Source organism: Chiloscyllium punctatum, chromosome 2 (genome assembly GCF_047496795.1).
Source record: "Chiloscyllium punctatum isolate Juve2018m chromosome 2, sChiPun1.3, whole genome shotgun sequence".
Taxonomy (NCBI): Eukaryota; Metazoa; Chordata; class Chondrichthyes; order Orectolobiformes; family Hemiscylliidae; genus Chiloscyllium; species Chiloscyllium punctatum.
In genome coordinates, this window is record NC_092740.1 from 85,131,406 (window position 1) to 85,151,455 (window position 20,050).

A 20,050-nucleotide genomic window follows, 5' to 3' on the forward strand; every position below is an offset into this window, starting at 1 on the left:
GAAACAAATGCTTTGGTCAGATTGATGAATATAGTGAAGACTTTCTTGTGGGACTTTTAACAATTTTCTTGAATTTGCCTGGCAATAAGGCCAGGTCAGAGATTCCTCTGGAAGGTCAGAAACCTGTGTCTCTAGGAAAATTTGCTCCACCACAAAAAGTCAACAATTTTATAGTCAACATTGCTTTGTGCATGAGAAATTGTGTTTCTCTAACTTGATTGGGTTTTTGAACAATTGACAAAGAAGATCGATGAAGGCAGAGCAGTAGGCATTGTCTATATGGACTTCAGCAAGGTGTTTGACAAGGTTCTGCATGGAAGACTGGTTAGCAAGGTTAAATCACATGGACTCCGAGGCGGCTAGCCAATTAGGTACAAAATTGGCATGAAGATAGGAGACAGAAGGTCGTGGTGGAGGGTTGCTTTTCAGACTGGAGGCCTGTAACCAGCAGTGTACCAAAAGGATCAATGCTGGGTCCACTGCTTTTCATCATTTGTATGAATGATTTGGTTGTAAATATAGGTATTTTAGTTAGTAAATTTGCAGACGGCACCAAAATTGGAGGTGGAGTGGACAGTGAAGAAGGTTACCTCAGATTACAACAGGATCTTGATCTGATGGGCTGAGGAGTGGCAGATGGAGTTTAATTTAGATAAACATGAGGTGTTGCATTTTGGTAAGGCCAATCAGGACAGCACTAATCTACTTAATGATAAGGCTGTGGGGACTACACAAGTGCATAGCTCCTTGAAAGTTGAATCACAAGTAGACAGGTTGGTGAAGAAGGCATTTGGTATACTCGTTGGTATGAACGAACTGGACTGATGGATCTGCTTCTATGAGTCTGTAATTCAGGAGAATGCATGGCAAGATTTTCCATGTTATGGACAACAGGAAAGTACCTTAATAGTCTCCACAACATGTTTTAACCCCCTCTTTATGATATTTAGGATTGTCACATTGCTGAAATTAGGATCGGTCATTTTCCTGCTGAATTGCTCACAGGGATTCCATATACTCAACTTGCAAAATCTGGCCAGCTAGAATGCTGTCAGAGTCACGGGCTTCAAGTTTTCATCTGTTTGCTTATTGCTGTCTCTCCCAATTAGTGGCCCATCTATGGATTCTATGATAGGGCACTGAGGGATAATCTGAACAATATCAGCTGCTACTGTGGATTCAAGGTTCAGAAGTGTTGAAACTGTTCCTTCCAGGATTGACAGATTTCATTCTCTTCTTTAAGAAGAGACAAGCTACCCTGTGAGTAAAGGGAATATTGTCTCTTTTCTTTATTTTATAGATAGTGCTGATGGCTTCAAAAAAAACCTGTATATCATGATGGTCGGCATATTACTGGTTTTCTCAGGCTTTCCCTTCCCATCACTTATCCTTTCTCTTCAAGATTGGTCTTTTGAGTGTCAGCCCTGAGGTGTTGGAATGCTGCCTTCTTGAGTTGTGACTTTGGTTGTTCTGTCAGACAATGAAGATAGTTTAATTTTTTCCAGGATGTCACATTTCAGTTTCACTTTTGATTGAACAAGTTGTGATGACCAATGGTCTGAACACAGGGGGGTATATGTTTACTCCCAATGTGCTGAAATGGAGTTAGGTGTGTGAATGCTTTCCAGATTGGTTATGAGCTGCTACTGGAAGTCATCTCTTTGGTTGGGATATCAAAGTGCAGTTGCATTGATGATCTTCCTCCTTGGACTTGGACGTGTGCTGTCTTTGTACTAGGCCCTTTCTCATTACCAGTCAAACAAGATGTCAGTACCCTGCAGGGATCGAATGATGCAGAGTTAAGTTATGTCATTGGCTTAAAACATCCAAGAGGTACCAGTGCTTTGATCTAGAATGCTCCATGTGGTTTTGTATTTCTCCTCTGGTACAAGACAGAATGAGGCCATGCCTACTGACCCAAATATTCTAAAAATTGGCAATTGCATTCAGATTGCCACTCCAATCCTATTTTCGTTGCATGTGAGAATTGAACTCCATTTCCACCGAATAATTAGAATTATAAAGACAGCTCCCTCAGAAGTGCAGAGCATACCTGATGTCAATCACTTCCCTCGTAAAGCAGAATAGCTGGGGCAAGTCCAACCACAATCCCTTTTTACAGCAGTAAGTGAGCTGTGTTCTGACATTTAGATATCCAGCACAACAGCAGTCATTTAGACAGCTGTTTTTTGGAAGGGTGCGTATATTAGATAAGTGTGGGATTAGGATGACAGATGGGTTTGGTGTATGGATGCCAGGTGTATATATTGCTGATTTGGTTAGGATGCCAGGTGGTGAGGTTGCCAGGTGCATACATTACCAGGTGGGGAACATGCCAGGAAGGTGATCTAGTGCTTAAGGTACATTGAAATCACAGGTGAGATGGGATATCGGGGCCAACAGCAGGTGAGGGCAGGCAGGGGGTTCAGTATGTCAGTGCCGATGGCAATGGGACCTCTGTCCCAACACAGGGACTTGCAACTGTCATGCATCTGTCACCTTTTGAGCAGATGCTTGTCTAGAGACACTCCGTTCCCAGCCGTGTCCTTGTTCCTGCCACCAGCTGCCTCAGAAATTGGCACATGAGCCCTTGTAGAAGCCTGTGTAGGACTTTATTTAACATGGCAACACTGCTGATGTTATCGACACTGCAACATAATGGGAAATAAATAGGCTTCTACCCTAACCCTAAACAAGTTAATAATGATCATGTACTGAAAATGTGTTGCTGTAAAAGCGCAGCAGGTCAGGCAGCATCCAAGGAGCAGGAGAACTGACGTTTCGGGCATGAGCCTTTCTTCAGGAGCCGTTCTTTGGGCTCATGCCTGAAACGTCGATTCTCCTGCTCCTTGGATGCTGCCTGACCTGCTGCACTTTTCCAGCGACACATTTTCAGCTCTGATCTCCAGCATCTGCAGTCCTCACTTTCTCCCAATAATGATCATGTACACTGACACCAACAAGCATGTGCTTTCAAGACTCCAAGAATGTACCAAAGAGCTGTAATCAGTATTCTGTATATTCGAATGTAAATAAAGAACTTACAGGGCATACTGATAATGAGAAAAAGTTACTCGAGGCACATATAAAGATGTCACAGACTCCACAAAGCAGGACCAGTCTAGCTAGGTTCAGTGGCTTCAAGAGTACAGTACAGATACCCAATACCCAGAACCTATGGGAGGCAAAAATCCAAAGAGATAATGCAGGCTTGAAAACATGGGAGTAGTACAGTCCATAGAGGTAGCAGCATCAGTGTATGCACAGTTTTTCTGGGTCAATGGCTGAATTTTGGTGATGTCATCAAACTGTTATCAAGTGGATAAATTGCCACTGCAAACCCCTTATGCTTTCACAGCTAGTGAGATGCACAGACTTCCTATGCCTAGTTCGCTGTTGATTTTTTTTAAAACCACACTTCGTTCCAGGTAGAACCACCATAGTGACAACATAAGGGGGAGGCAGTAGACAAAGAGTTCCCAATGACTTTGATCGAAGGACTGTCAGAACACTCTTCAAGGTGGTGATCCATAGAGGGCCTTTGGAAAGAATCATTATACTAACTCAATGCTTTAAGAATTAAAAACCTCTTGGAATATCATTGTAACTGCTTTGTAAATATTCCATTTCTTCAAGTAGTCCAAGCCAGTTGAGTATGTTGAGAACAAACTGGAATTTTTTTCCCCAGGAAGTTAGAAGCGAGGTAAAGTTGAAGAAGAAACAGATGATGCAATAGGAACATGTTCTCAAATAGCGTCGGAGACTGAGGGGTGACCTTATAGAGATTTACAAAATTATGAGGGGCACGGATAGGATAAATAGACAAAGTCTTTTCCCTGGGGTCAGGGAGTCCAGAACTAGAGGGCATAGGTTTAGGGTGAGAGGGGAAACATATAAAAGAGACCTAAGAGGCAACTTTTTCACGCAGAGGGTGGTACATGTATGGAATGATCTGCCAGAGGATGTGGTGGAGGCTGGTACAATTGCAACACTTAAGAGGCATTTGGATGGGTATATGAATAGGAAGGGTGCTGGCAGGTGGGACTAATTTGGGTTGGGATATCTGGTCGGCCTGGATGGGTTGGACCGAAGGGTCTGTTTCCATGCTGTACATCTCTATGACTCTATGAATCTTGGAGCTGTGTTGACACTCTAGGTGTAACTGCATGATCTATTTTCCCACTGAGGAGAGCTATTCTCAGGGAACTCAGATCTGATAGAGGTGTACAATATTGTAGGTTCAAATCATCAACTCAGGCTGCCTGCAAGCAAGGCTTATGTTGGCTGTGTGCTGTTTCAGAATAACCCCTGTGTACCAAATGCACAAGCAAAAGGTTCCTGCCTATACAGACGTGATTGGTTGTATAAGAGTTTGCTTCAATTGAACATTGCAGTTTACATAATTTGCTTACAGTGGTTAATTGCAACCTTTCATGTAGACTAACTGAAATCCAAAAGAGCAAATTTTAAAAACCATTTTGTTTTGGGACCATACAATGTCTCATCAAAATGCATGAAGATAGCTTAGACCCTTACTTTTTCTTGTTTTAAAGGCATGTGTCAGGCATTGTGTTCCAGGTGCAATTTGATTGGTCAAACTACCACTCTTGAAGCAAAACATATTTTATTCATACACTATAGTTAAAAGTCAACAAAAGCATTGAAATAACAACTCTATTGTTGTTAAGTTTTCTGATAAATTATTTAACTACTGAACAGTAACTGTTCCAATATAGTGACATTCCCATAAACACTCCTTTGGCAAAGGCAAATAAAGTAACATAGAATGTCTTGCATGCAACTCTAGCAGCAGGAAGAGAACCCCCAGCTTTTAGCTGTAACAGAGGAAAAGCAGCTCATATTCAACTTCAAGACCCCAGCAACTGCTCCTGAAGGCTAATTTTTTTTTAAAAACTTGTTCTGTGGGAGCTTGACTCCACCCATTCCGGCTGCTTCTATTGTTCCTACTTAAAAAAAAAACAACTCAAGGACTCACAAACTGTTTACTTTATTGGCTTTGGAGCAGACTGCTCAGTACATCTGCCTCAATCCTTCTTCCTAAAAACAAATAAGGGCTAAATAGAACTCTTAAAGTCATACTTTAAAATACTAGGTAAAATAATGTATTCAACTCATTCAGCCATCTGTCCCTCGACACAGAGGTACATGATGGTACAGACCAAGTGAACATGTCCAAACTTGGCCACATTCAGAAAGTAGTCAATCTTAGTGACTTGAATGTTAGAATCTTTAACTCCAAGAGATACAAACTTGAAAAGAGATTTGTAAATCTGTGTGGACCACTTGAAACAATATTGGATCCTGCTTTCATCTGTTTATTATTCCAGCATAACCCTGGAATTCTCTTGGTTGGAAGAAAGAACCTTTTTAAAACCCCTTTTTCCCTTCCTTCACCTTAAAGTGTGAGGAGCTTGTGAACCTCTTTGTCACAAAGATTGATATCATCCAATCAACTGGCTCTGCCATGACACCCCAACAGGCCCAACCTTTTTCAACCTTTCTTTGTAAGATAAGTCCCTCCTCCAAGAAAGGACGCTAATAAACTACTCCCATGTGTGACCTCTTACATTTTCTGTTTCTTCGTTCTACTGAGACTGATTTAACATCTTGATCTTTTGAACTTATCATTGCTCACTAACGTATAAATGTCATCTTGAATTAATGAGCTATCCAACCTTTCCTAGCTTCCTGTCTTTTTTCATAAAGTTGCTGTACAGCTGCTGTGATTGCCAAGATACTTTCACCATTGCCTTTTTAATTGGCGCTGCGGCAGGAACCTTTATCACTTGAAGATTACTGCCCCCCAATTCAAAGCTTTGTTACTACTAAAATTGACTATTCCAACAGACATTTGGCCGGTTTCCCATGTGCATGTCTTTGTCAACTCAGTCATTCAAAACTTTAGCTGCCCATGTCTTAACACACAGCAAATCTTCTGTCGCCCCATACTTGTTGGCCTACACTGGCACCCAGTGAAGTCACCCTTGTTTTTTAACTTTCATCTTGTTTTGTGCCTCCCTATACCTGTCAATATCTCTAGCTCTACAATCCTCCAAGATATCTGTACTCTGCAGTTCAGATATTTTCAACATTCCCAATTATAATTTCTCCACCATTGGTGGTTGTACTTTTAGTTGCTTTAGTCCCAAGCTCTGGGGTTCCCTTCCTGCTGTTCTCTGCTTTTCAACCTTGCTTTGCTCCTTTCAGAGACAACTTAAAATCTACTTCCTTGACCTGATCATCTGATCTCTTGTCAAGTTATTTAGTGGTGTTTTAAAATCCTTCGCTGCAGCACCTTTTCAAAGGTGCTAAGTAAATAATGCAAAGCCAATTTTGTGCAACACATTAACCCTCGAACTTGTGGTTAATTAGGAATTAATTTATGGGTAATTGTCCTGTTGATTAGCAAATAGCAATGAGCAGGGGATAGTGCACCTGGGAATGAGTTCTTAATTTCCACATTCACACACCAAATGTGTGAATACTTTAATTCCATGTTAATTTGAGGACAAAAAGCTTCTGTACCAGGATTTTCATTTTGGATTGTTTGACTACTTAGCTTCCGTGGGCCACTCAATGATGGTCAACGTATGTTAAATAAATATATAAAGATAGATTACTTTTGCATATATTATGTGAATGTATGTAAAAAGAAATTGTACTAAAATTCATGCATGTGTCTAACATGGTGTCACATAGCTGATGAGAATGATCAGAAATGTGTGTTAGACAGCATTGACCAAATCCAAGCTCCTGTGATTTACTCATCAATTTCAGATCACTTTTTTTTTCTTTTCTCTGACAATCTACTAACCAATGGCATCTTTACAGACAGTACGCAAATGAAAGCAGAATCATTAGTTGTCAAATGATCACAGCTGCTAAAAGCTCTCAAAAAGATATTATGGAATCATTCCAGAAGCACAGATGGTATGCACTGCTTATATTTTGAAGTCAGCTTCGATGTAAATCCACAGATATAAAGAAATTTAAGAATTGTAGAATCAATAAAAGAAATTTTTTCTTGCAAACTTAACACTGTTCTATTAAATATGGATATTAAGAATCCTCAGTTAAATTTTGCTCCCAATGAGTTTTTTTTCATTTAGTTGCCTTCCAGTATCTTTTTTTAAACAAGCAGTTTCATCCTCTACATCTCAAGTCATTTTTATTTAATTCCTTTGCAGCTCCATTCAGTCTTGTGCTATACACCTGTAATAATAATACCAATGTCAACACTGGATTCAGAGAAAACTCTTTAATCCCAGTGAAAGTGCTGACATTTCGCACTGTGTTCATGTTTAAATGGAATAACTGATGGGTACTGGCAGTCAGAAGTCCATTTCAAAGCCAGATTTATGCTTTAGTCTCAATATGCTCGACACTTTTTTTTTCAACCAATGCCCCAACCAGACATAAAACAGATGTAACTTCATGGCTCATGTACTATGCAGTCAGATCATCAGTTGTGAAAGTTAGTATCATCATATCCATTATGTCTTTATGCCAACAAACTAATACTAGTTTTGTTCTGTCCACACCAATGCAAAACAATTTAACAAGTGTCTTGATTAATTGAAGCTATTACATTAATACAAGTCTTTAGTATTCATCAGTCTAATTTGTCTCCCTGAGAAAAGAACAGTTGAAATCCTTACCAATCAATAGAAAGAGGTAAAACAGCATAGTCTGTATACTTTACCTGATTAATTGAAGTAACATTTTCAAAGCTCAATGACAAGAGGACAACTATTGCAGATCAGTTTTTTGTCTTCTTTCCCATTCAATTTACACTTCAACTCCTATTGGAGTGCCATACTCAGTCCACAGGCAGTAATGCTCATTCAGCCTCTCAGAGCCCGAGTTTAACCTTACCCCCTCAGCAGGAATTTGACAAGTCCAGGTCAGGCACCTGTTTTACATCATGTCCAAATTTACTTCTGTTTTCATCAATGGAGATTACTATCGGATGAGATGTTAACACCAACCCAAACACGGTCTTTCTTTCCACTGGGTTGGTTAAGTTAAAAGTGGGACTACTATATAAGTTTGGACGATAAAATTTAGTGGGTTAATTAATGACTGACTATATCAAGCAAGTATAGCTGGTTCACCATGTCAAAACACACGTGTTCCAGTGGAAGTTACACAATTCTGATAGGCAAGACTTCATGAAAACATTTTAAAATTACGATCAAGGAAAAGAATCCTGACTGATTATTTCCTCTCCCTAGCCTAGAAATGTAGATGCCAATTTTTGCAGTCATATTGCTATTGGACTTAGATCAACTAAGTCAGCAGAGAGCACAAATCAAACCTGGAGCAGCTGGTTTGAACGGATTAAGACTATATTACAAGGTCCATTTACCGCTCGCTTTTTTTCATGAGGGTAGTTACAGGAAAATATTACTACGTTGTTGAAGTGATTATGATAGTAAATTAATCACATTCTTCACGGCAGTGCAACAGACCAAGAGAAACTAGGAAAGTAATACAATTCAGCAACAACTTAGATCTATATCATGACTTCAGTGTAGAAAAACAAATCAGCCATATAAATTTTTTAAAATGTCGCAATCCATAAGGAGATATTCTGATGTTATAAGAAACTTGCTTAAATTATTGTGTTTAAGGGATTTTTTTTTAAAGAGTGCTGCAGAGAGTTGAGAAGGAATTTTAGAGTATTATGCCAAGACCGCAGCTGTAGGAGCTGCCATTGGTTTGATAAACAGAGGGAGACAAGCTAAGAGTTCCATTGAAAGGATATTGAGTGCAAAATTGGACTCTGTAAAGGAGCAGATAGATCTGCGACAAGTCCTTAAGGTCCAACTCGTTATGCCTGACCAATGTAGTTGTACTTACTGCTGCCATGAAATATACCTCTTGTTATCCAGGAATAGTGCAACTACAGTAACCACTCTATGGTCATAGAGAAGTACAGCACAGAAATAGATCCTTCGGTCCAACTCGTCCCTGACAACCAGATATCCAAACCTAATCTAGTCCCATTTACCAGCACTTGGCCCGTATCCCTCTAAACCCTTCCTATTCACCCATCAAGATGCTTTTTAAATGCTGTCATTGTACTCGCCTCCACCACTTCCTTCAGCAGCTCATTCCACACACGCACCACCCTCTGCATGGAAAAAATTGTCCTTTAGGACCCTTTTTATATCTTTCTACTCTCACCCTAAACCCATGCTTTCTAGTTCTGGATTCCCCCACCCCAGGGAAAAGACTTTATCTATTTATCCTATCCATGCTCCTTATGGTTTTATAAACCTCTATGTTGTCACCCCTCAGCCTCCCATGCTCCGAAGAAAACAGCCCCAGCCTGTTCAGCCTCTCCCTATAGCTCAAATCCTCCAACCCTGGCAACATCCTTGTAAATCTTTTCTGAACCCTTTCAAGTTTCACGACATTCTTCCCATAGGAAGGAGACCAGAATTGCACATAATATTCCAAAAGTGACCTAACCAATGTCCTGTACAGCTGCAACATGATCTCCCAACTCCTATACTCCATACTCTGACCAATAAAGGAAAGCATACCAAACGCATTCTTCACTATCCTATCTACCTGCAACTCTACTTTCAGGGAACTATGAACCTGCACTCCAAGGTCTCTTTGTTTAGCACCATCTTACCATTTGATTTGCTTTCCCAAAATGCAGCACCTTGCATTTATCTAAATTAAACTCTGTCTGCCATTCCTCAGCTCATTGGCCCATCTGATCAAGATCTCATTGTTCTCTGAGATAACCTTCTTTGCTGTCCACTAGACCTCCAATTTTGGTGTCATCTGCAAATTTACTAACTGTACCTCCTATGTTCACTTTCAAATTATTTATTTAAATGCTGTATAATAATATGAAAAGTAGTGGACCCAGCACCGATCCTTGTGGCACTCCTGTGGTCACAGGCCTCTAGTCTGAAAAGTAAGCTTCCACCACCACCCTCTGTTTTCTATCTTCAAGCCAGTTCTGCATCCAAATCACTAGTCCTCCCTGAGACCTAACCTTGCTAACCAGTCTCCATGGGGAACCTTGTCGAACACCTTACTGAAGTCCATATAGATCACATCCACCACTCTGCCCTCATCAATCCATTTTTGTTACTTCTACAAAACCTCCCACACACAAAGCCACATTGACTATTCCTAATCAATCCTTGCCTTTCCAAATACATATAAATCCTGTCCCTCAGGATTCACTCCAACAACTTGTCCATCACCGATGTCAGGCTCACCAGTCTAGAGTTCTCTGGCTTTTCCTTACCACTTTTCTTAAATAGTGGTACCACATTAGCCAACTTTAGTCTTCTGGCACCTCACCTGTGACTATCAATGATACAAATATCTCAACAAGCCCAGCAATCACTTCCCTAGCTTCCCACAGTGTTCTAGGGTACACCTGATCAGGACCAGGGGACTTTAACTACTACTTGCATTTCAAGACATCCAACACCACCACCTCTGTGATATGGACATTTTTCAAGATGTTACCATCTATTCCCCTACGTTTTATATCTTTCATGTCCTTCTCCACAGTAAATACTGATGCAAAATACTAATTTTGTATTTTTCCCCCATCTCCTGTGGCTCAACACATCAGCTGCCTTTGAGGTGCCCTGTTCTCTTCCTAGTTGCCCTTTTGTCCTTAAATGTATTTATAAAAATCCCTTTGGAGTCTCCTTAACCCTCTTTGTCAAAGCTATCTCCCGTTCTATTTTTGCCCATCTGATTTCCCTCTTAAGTATTTCTTCTATTGCCTTTATATTCTTCTAAAGATTCCCCCCTTCTCTGATGTCTATAGCTGACATATGCTTCCTTTTTCTTCTTAATCACAACCTCAATTTCTCTCGTCATCCAGCATTCCCTACGCCTAACAGCCTTTCCTTTCACCCTAACAGAAATATACTGTCTCTGGACTCTCATATGCTCATTTTTGAAGGCTTCCCATTTTCCAACCGTCCCTTTACCTATGAACATCTGCCCCCAGCCAGCTTTTGAAAGTTCTTTCCTAATACGGTCAAAATTAGCCTTCCTGCAATTTAGGAATTCAACTTTTAGATCTGGTCTATCCTTTGCCAAAACTATTTTAAAACTGATAGAATTATGATCGCTGGCCCCAAAGCGCTCTCCAACTAACACCTCAATCACCTGCTCTGCCTTATTTCCCAAGAGTAGGTCAAGTTTTGCAACTTCTCTAATAGGAACACCCACATACTAAATCAGAAAAAATTCTTTTCAACGCTTAATAAATTCATCCCCAACTAAGCCCTTAACACTATGGCAGTCTCAGCCTATGTTTGGAAAGTTAAAATCCCTGTCCATAACTACCCTATTATTCTTACAGATAACTTGGTTTATGCTATGCCACTAATCATTGGCTAAGACAGTACAAAGACAAAGGAGGATTAGTGGCAGAGAGCTACCTTAAACAAGCCTTACCCAGCACTGCATACTTGTTGAAATAGCAAATACTGCAACATGTGATAGGGAAGGTATTCTTGATTCCAGGTGCTAGGAGGGTCATCTGGGAAAATACCACAAGGGTGCAATGATGTAGATCTGATGCCCGCTATTCAAGGAAGAGGTCTAAAAGGCCCAGAAGAAAAAAAGGTAAAAATTGCAAACAAGTGAGTTTACCACTTTGAGCATATCAGTGCTTTCGGAAGAGACAAACAGTCAGTCAGCAAATGAAATGTAAGAGCATGAGAAGGAAGATGAAGGGACCTGGAATACCAAATGACAAGTTGCCATGAAAAATTAATTTGAGTTATTTACCGGTAACCATAAATTTTAATTCTCTTCACAGTCGCGCATTTAATCTTCCCTTTATTGTTAGCAACACAGTGTATGCTTGACCACAGTACAAGAATAAAAACATCTACCACACAAATGTTCCAACCCATAAATGTATTATAAGTGAAATGATTCCATATTGCATACAAATATAAACTGATCAATGCAATACATTCCCTTAGGGGCTGTATTCCATGAGGTTTGGTTTGCTCTGACATTGGTGGTCACAATCAGCTTTGTAAAAGGCAGCTGACAATGGTGGATAAGCCTGTAAATAGTCGTGGAGGTTGGCCTAGAGTATGTGCAAACCCAGAGAGTCTAGTTGAAGAGTGCTTGGGTGCCAGGGCTGGAGGACAAATGCTGTCATGCTGAGACAGTACAGTACGTTTGAGTATCAAGGTACTGCTACATTACTAGAGTGGAGTCTCAAAAATTTCTTTGTTGAAGGACAGGTCACAAGACTGTTGTAAAGCCCTTTGAGCAGCTAATCCACAGTCATAAAAGTAGAAGTCTGAGTTTACATGGCAGTAAGTTGGCCTTGCTTGACAGCAGTCCGATTTGCATGTGGAGATTGTCTTTTCACCATCAGGTACTGCATTTTAATCAGATTTACAAATGTGAAAACAGAGTTAGCCACCATTTTCCTTTTGGTATTGATGGACTCCAAGCCCCACATAAAGCCCAATGCCAAGTTAATGCTGGACGATTTCATGCTCCTTGATATCAAACATAAATTAACTGGTAAGCTTCCAGATGTATCAGATATCCTTTTGTGCATACCCATCAGCATTCTTCTATAGGTTGTTCCCTCAAAGCACTCATCCGATTCCTTTCCAATGGACCCTTCTTGTGATCCCCTGCCCTCTACCCACTGCAACCCACTCATGCCTGATGTGTCCTACCACATGCAGATCTCACCTCTAATCAAACCTCTGAGATCTGCACAACATCAGTAACTGACCTGGCAGCTGCAAATGAATCTCAAACTATTTCAATGTGGTGTCTTCATCTTCACTTTCTCCTTTGTGATCCTGCATTGCCTGGCCAGGTTTGACACCTCATTGTAAGGCCATTGAATTCCTTATGGTACTACAGTACCACTGTTCAGATTGGATTACTGCCATTGACCACCTCTGATATCTACTCACACTTTATTTTGAATCTGTGTGTGTGTAGACCCTCCAAACCCCCTATATTTAACAAATCGCTCTCCTCGTTTTCATTTCTTCCATCCAAGGTTTCTAGTGCACATCTGAAAACAGTAGAATTCACCCTTTTGCATCTTGTGTAATTACTCAGTTACTATTCCAGTTTCATTCTCTTTATGACTCTCAGCATATTTTGCAAAACAGTTGACTTCTCTGTTCAGATGTAAAGGCCAGCATTAGGCATTTTTGAGTCCCTTGCAAATGCATGTAGTCAACACACATTTTAATGCTGCACCATTGAATGAGCAGGTTACATGAAGATAGCACATTGCCTGCATCTCGACCTTCAGGTGTGTGTTAACCATGCATTACCATCACAATGCTATCTTTAGTGACTATCCATTTTAAACCCCAGAGAGATTAGGAGATGTGATGGGGTTAGTTTGCATTGTTTGGAATGGTCAGGTAATAATGTTGTTTTTAAACAGAAGCCTGACAATTTTAAAATTGGGACTTTGGGGGATCAGGATCCAAAATACATCAACAAAGATAGGGTGGCTGCAGCAAAGCCTGCTCAGCACAATAGGGAATTAAAAGGATGGTTTTAGATAACACAACATTTCTGGAGGGTGAAGAATAGGAAGTCAGCAAGAAGGCCCCTGTAAAAATAAATTATGAACACTAATTGGTAAATGATTCACATCAAAAATGCTGAAGTGTGGGTAATATTACAGAAGTAAAGTTCAAATTGTTTTGTGATACAGAGATTATGGGATTTGAATAGGATGCTCAGATTATGAATAGTCTGGTTCAGTTTCAAGAGATTAGCAATGTTTCAAGCCAGACAGTGAAGGATAGAATTCAATCTTAATCATTATATACTTCCACATTTTTATTTCCATAAAATTGCCAGCTTGCACTTCCAAACCTAACAACTACAGTTTCAGAAATTGCTGGAAAAGCTCAGTAGGTCTGGTAGCATCTGTGGAGAGTATTCAGAGTTAACATTTCTGGTTGAGTCACCCTTCCTGAATTGAGGAAGGGTCACTCAACCCGAAAACGTTAATTGATTTCTCTCCACAAATGCTGAGCTTTTCCTATAATTTCTGTTTTTATTTCTGACTTACAGCATCTGCAGTTCTTTTGGGTTTTAACTATAATTTTAGCATGGTCCTTTATGTAAGAACACAAATGAGTCCCTATTTAATGTCCAGCATCTGAACATAATAAACAGCAATTATACAATTTTCAAGTAGGGACCCTCGTTGTGTAGTGGTAGTCTAATTGATACTGCACTAAAAATTCCCTGGTTCAAATCCCACCTGTTCCAGAGGTATGCAATAATATCTCTCAACAGGTTGATTAGAAAATAGCTGCAATTTACAAAGGAGGCTTGGTCGTACAGTAGTTGTGTCTCAACCTCTGAGCCAGGAGATTGGGGTTCAAGTCCCACCTCAGGATTTGACAAGTGTGGAAGTGTCATGACAGGCCTGAATAGGTTCATTTTAAAATTAATACAACTTACAAGGGAGGGGGTTGGAGTCATAACAAGAGTGCAGAGCTTGAGATCTGAAGGCAATCATATGTGTTTCTTGTGTTTTGCTGGAGCACACTGTGAATTATCTAAGATTAGGTAGTGGACAAGCAGTCTGACAACAAAGCAATGAATGAGTCTAGAGAGGTAGAACCTATGTGAAATTCAGTGTAGAATCATGTCTGCTAATGTAATTTTTCATTAAGATAAAAGACGTGACAAAGCATATATCCCTAGGACATTCTGATGGTAACAGGATGGTGGCAGGATGAGAGCTCATTACAAGAGATGCTTTAACAATGATTGGATAAGTAAGAGCAAAATCAAACATGGACTGCCTCACTGAGCCGAACAATAGAGGCAATTGGTGCTGTTGATCATATCAAAAGCTGCAAGGAGGTTGAAGTGGAAAGTCAATGTTACAAGCTTGGTTATATATGACCAGGATAGATGAGCATGAATTTGGGGAGTGCAACACATTCTATGGAGAGAAGGTGGATATTCAAGCTGTCACAATAGTCTTCAAGCCTTGGGTAGCATAGATGAATGTTTGAAGTTTGAAAGTGCTACAGTTGAGATCTGAGTTTGTTATATTTTGAGACTGTAGCCTTAGTTTAGGGAAAGTGAAGAAGATAAATTACCTGTTCTGAAGCCTACCTGATAATAAGCTTGGGGCATTTCATTGTGAGAAGTCAAGGAGGACTGACATTGCTTTACTGAGAAGAAGATACAAGGTATTTATACTAGTAGACAATGCAATGTGTGAGTCTACAATGAGTACATTTTGAAGGTGTTGGGCTGTAAACAGTTGTGCTGTGAACAATCCATTATTTCTAAGATGAAAGGGAATGGAGGTCAATGGAATATATGGGGATGAGTGCATATTCTTGACTTTTATTGATTTTAATTTGAGGTACACACCATAGATGTTCATATAAATTAACTGATGAAGCCTCCAAAAATCCTTCCAAAATGGGTGTCAACTTGTATGCATTGCTGAAGCACATTTCCAAAAGTTGAACTATGGATGTCAGACTCTCCAGTATAACTCAATGTGGATGTTATTTCTAACAGCCATTACTTGATCTAATTGTTTATGTGGAATTTCAACATATCACACACTAATAAATTGCATTTTTACATAGGCCACAGACGCAACAATTTCACAGACATTATCAATCATTAAGTTCAGTACATCCATGTTGATCCAACTGTTTTGTGCAGTGTATTTAGTCTAGCATGGTTGAAAATTATGGGAGACTTTAATTTAATTCCATCAGAAGTGCAAGCTAGTAGCACCTTGAATTTTGTTATCTCATGTCCTGTTATTTTCATTAGAATTTTTCTTGAACCTTTCCATTCCATACTTTGGCTGCAGGGCATAACAAAGGTTACTAGCACTTCATTCATGTTGGCTTAATGGGTAATTGTGTTTTTATCACTATCTGATGGTGAATTACTGGTAGCTAGTCATTTTACTTTCATGTTCTTTGATAGTCTTTGAGCAGTCTTGGTCTTCAAAGTTTGTGAGAAGATTTGTAGTGCTCGTTGTGGTGGTCCTGTTCGCCGAGCTGGGAATTTGTGTTGCAGACGTTTCATCCCCTGTCTAGGTGACATCCTCAGTGCTTGGGAGCCTCCTGTGAAACGCTTCTGTGATCTTTCCTCCAGCATTTGTAGTGGTTTGAATGTGCCGCTTCCGGTTGTCAGTTCCAGCTGTCCGTTGCAGTGGTCGGTATATTGGGTCCAGGTCAATGTGCTTATTGATTGAATCTGTGAATGAGTGCCATGCCTCTAGGAATTCCCCGGCTGTCCTCTGTTTGGCTTGTCCTATAATAGTAGTGTTGTCCCAGTCGAACTTATGTTGCTTGTCATCTGCGTGTCAATGCAACCAGCTATCCTTAGTAGCCACACACGCAGATGACAAGCAACATGAGTTTTCTAGACGCCTGGCACTCATCCACAGATTCAATCAATAACCACATCGACCTGGACCCAATATACCGACTACTGCAGCGGACAGCTGGAACTGACAACCGGAAGCGGCAGATTCAAACCACTACAAATGCCGGAGGAAAGATCACCGAAGCGCTTCACAGGAGGCTTCCAAGCACTCAGGATGTCACCTAGACAGGGGACAAAACGTCTGCAACACAAATTCCCAGCTCGGCAAACAGAACCACAACAGTCTTGGTTTTCTACTTTACACTAAATTGTTCCACTCCTTGAATCAACTTCACAAATTGGCTAATAGTCTAAAAATCTTAGTTAGATTCTGTTTACTTTGACCTATTTTGTGGGATAATGTAACTACCCTGACAATTTTCCAGAGCTCTTATATATATATATGCACATGATACACACTTCTCACTGAGACCAGTGGCTGGCCTGTCTTCTGACTGTGCATTTTTCTTTGGCACCTTCTTCAGAGCAAATTCTTCCTTCAATTCGCACCGGTTTATCACTAACGCCAAATTCACTCACCGCAACAGTTATTTGTTCAATTACCAATTATTACTTTTGTCTTGAAAGCAGTTTCATACTCATTCAAATCGATGGAAAACCTATTTTGCTTTGTCACTCACTATGGCATATGCTATCTGCTGTGCGTGAGTTGACTTCAAGTCTTGTACATCCTCTTTATAGCACAGCTGACATATCGCCTGCTTGATCTCATGTGTCTCACAGCATAAGGTAAGTCAAACATGCTTTTGTGAAGTGAAGAATTTAGAACAACTACAGACATGGGTATTACATTAAGTAGCAGAAAACTGAGGTTGACTGATTTGTCAAGTAAATGCAAAAGCATAATTGTTTTAGTGTTTGAAAAAATGGAGTAATCTTATTCACCAGGCTGACTTTTATATCATTATCTCCGGTATGTAATACTCCTATGAAGGCTTCAAAAAATGGGAATACTCAGCATTTGAATATTACTGTGGAGTAGGTTTCTCAGGGTGGTGTTCAGGTGATGGGTCTGCAGAATATTCCAGTCAGTCACCTGATACCTCGCTATGGGGGCAGCACGGTGGCACAGTGGTTAGCACTGCTGCCTCACAGCACCAGAGACCTGGGTTCAATTCCTGCTTCGGGCAACTGTCTGTGTGGAGTCTGCACATTTTCCCTGGGTTTCCTCCAGGGTGCTCCGGTTTCCTCCCACAGTCCAAAGATGTGCAGGTTAGGTGAATTGGCCATGCTAAATTGCCCGTAGTGTCAGGTGAAGGGGTAAATGTAGGGGAATGAGTCTGGGTGGGTTGCTCTTTGGAGGGTCGGTGTGGACTTGTTGGGCCGAAGGGCCTGTTTCCACACTGTAGGGAATCTAATCTAAGTCGTAAAGATGTCAGCTGGAATCTGTTGCAGGAGGCCAGGTCCATTGGAAGGTTTATTTTGTTGGAGTCTGATCTTAGACTTAAGATGTAGTGGGGCTAGAAAGAGGAAGCCATTGTTGAAATAGTTCATGATGTTTTAATACAATCTGGAAGACCATTCCTGTTCTTTCTGGCTTGCCACACACAAATAAATAAATAAAGCTTACCTTTGGATTCCTCTTTGAAACTGAAACTTCAAAATTCTAGAACTCTGAAATTCTAATCTGAAAATGGTAGTTGATGGTCCTGTGTATATTAATAGGATCCTTAAGTGTATATTAAAACAATATTCATGGAAGTGCTCATTATACACAGAGACAGAAGCTCCCATCTTTAGCTCCTCTTTCGATAGGTATGGGACAGAAACTCACCACATCTTAAATTCACTGCTATCTGTTTCCATCGGCAGCAGGTTTCAAATCTCACCCTAACATGTGAAATACAAGCTGATTTTCCATAAACTTGTTAAAATGAATTTCTACTTGTTAAAGCATTTACTTTATCTCAAAAATATCAATGCAAAGACAGGTTTATATGATTGCTTTAATAAATCATTCATGTAGCAAACTTGGAAGTACATCTCGAAAATGAATATAACATTTAAAAAATATATATAACTTATGACTCTCTTATTATTTTAGGGATTCTTTAGGAGGAGTCAGCAGAACAATGCCTCTTACTCCTGTCCTCGACAGAGAAACTGTTTAATCGATCGAACTAATCGGAATCGTTGTCAGCATTGTCGCCTGCAGAAATGTCTTGCCCTTGGAATGTCTCGTGATGGTAAGAATAGGAAAAATTTTTAAGACTTTGAAGATTACTCTCGTGGAATTAGAATACAGTAGGAGGAAGTTGGTGTGTGGACAGATCATTTAGGCTAATTCTTTGCTGTAATCTTTAAGTAATTCAATGTGACGCTATGCTAAGACAAATATCCTGTTCCTTTTGGCTAGAAGTCAGTGATTTTAGTATTTTAGATGGCATCGTTATGAGATTATGATGGTTGGAAATGGTAAACATTCTTTCAACTTCAAGTTTCTTGACAATAAACCCTCTTTTTGTTGTTGTTGTTGTTTGCTCCCTTCACAGCTGTAAAGTTTGGGAGAATGTCCAAGAAGCAGCGGGACAGTCTATATGCCGAAGTACAAAAGCACCAACAGAGACTACAAGAGCAACGGCAGCAGCAGAGCGGTGAGGCAGAGGCCCTCACCCGTGTCTATACAAACAGCATCAGCAATGGTTTGACAGACCTGAACAACGAAATTGGTGGCACTTATTCAAATGGACATGTCATTGATCTTCCAAAAGTACAATCTGAGGGAGCTAATGGATATTACAGTGTAGATTCTGCTCAACCATCACCAGATCAGTCTGGGATAGACATGGCTGGAATCAAGCAAATAAAACAAGAGCCTATTTATGACCTCACCCCTGTTCCAAACTTGTTTACGTATAGCTCTTTTACAAATGGTCAGCTGGCTCCTGGAGTAACAATGGCTGAAATAGGTAGGTCCGATAAGAAAAAGTAATCCTTTTTTTTGAACATATTAATTGTTGCCAATACAATCTAATCTGCTGTATTTATTTACACCTTCTGCGTGACAATGACTATGTTACATTAGAAATCATTGGCGAATGTTGATCTGGGACTTAGTATTCATTTCATTGAGTGAATGATTTGAGAAAGGTGCATCTAAAGTTAAAGCTTTTGGTTCGCTGTCTCAACACTGCTGATACTGGAGTCTGTACCTAACAAGGTTTAGAATTTACAGGTGACTGCACTGTCGTAAAGTTTGCAAAATTCTAAGTAGCAAAAAAAACGAGGCTACTTTTGTGCTTTAGTAATGAATGAGCACTTGGGTGGACATCAAAAAGACAACCTGAACAAGAAGTTATATTCCTGAAAAATGAAGCATGTTGACAGAAAATTTGGTACTTTCTGTCACCTTCCTAATTTAATTTTCACCTACGTGCCTGACTCAGTACTTTTAACTTAGTGCAAAAAAGGAAAAAAATGTCTATCAGTCCAGTTCCAGTGTTTATGATATGTCATTGGACTAGCAATCCAAAACACCAGGCTAATGTTCTAGGAATTAGTATTCAAAGCACACCATGGCATATAGTAACCTTTTGAATCCATTAAAATGGCACCTACATAACCACTGTCAATTGTCAGA

General features: G+C 40.0%; 1 protein-coding gene across 2 annotated transcripts in view; it reads left to right on the top strand.

The window, feature by feature from the left end:
• rorb (RAR-related orphan receptor B) overlaps positions 1-20,050 on the top strand; it is a 263,070-nt gene that overhangs the window by 170,893 nt on the left and 72,127 nt on the right. For both annotated transcript variants that reach the window (XM_072584980.1, XM_072584971.1), the window contains exons 3-4: positions 18,515-18,656; positions 18,963-19,379. In XM_072584980.1, the coding sequence (XP_072441081.1) occupies positions 18,515-18,656; positions 18,963-19,379 (559 nt within the window). The remainder of the gene's footprint in view (positions 1-18,514; positions 18,657-18,962; positions 19,380-20,050) is intronic.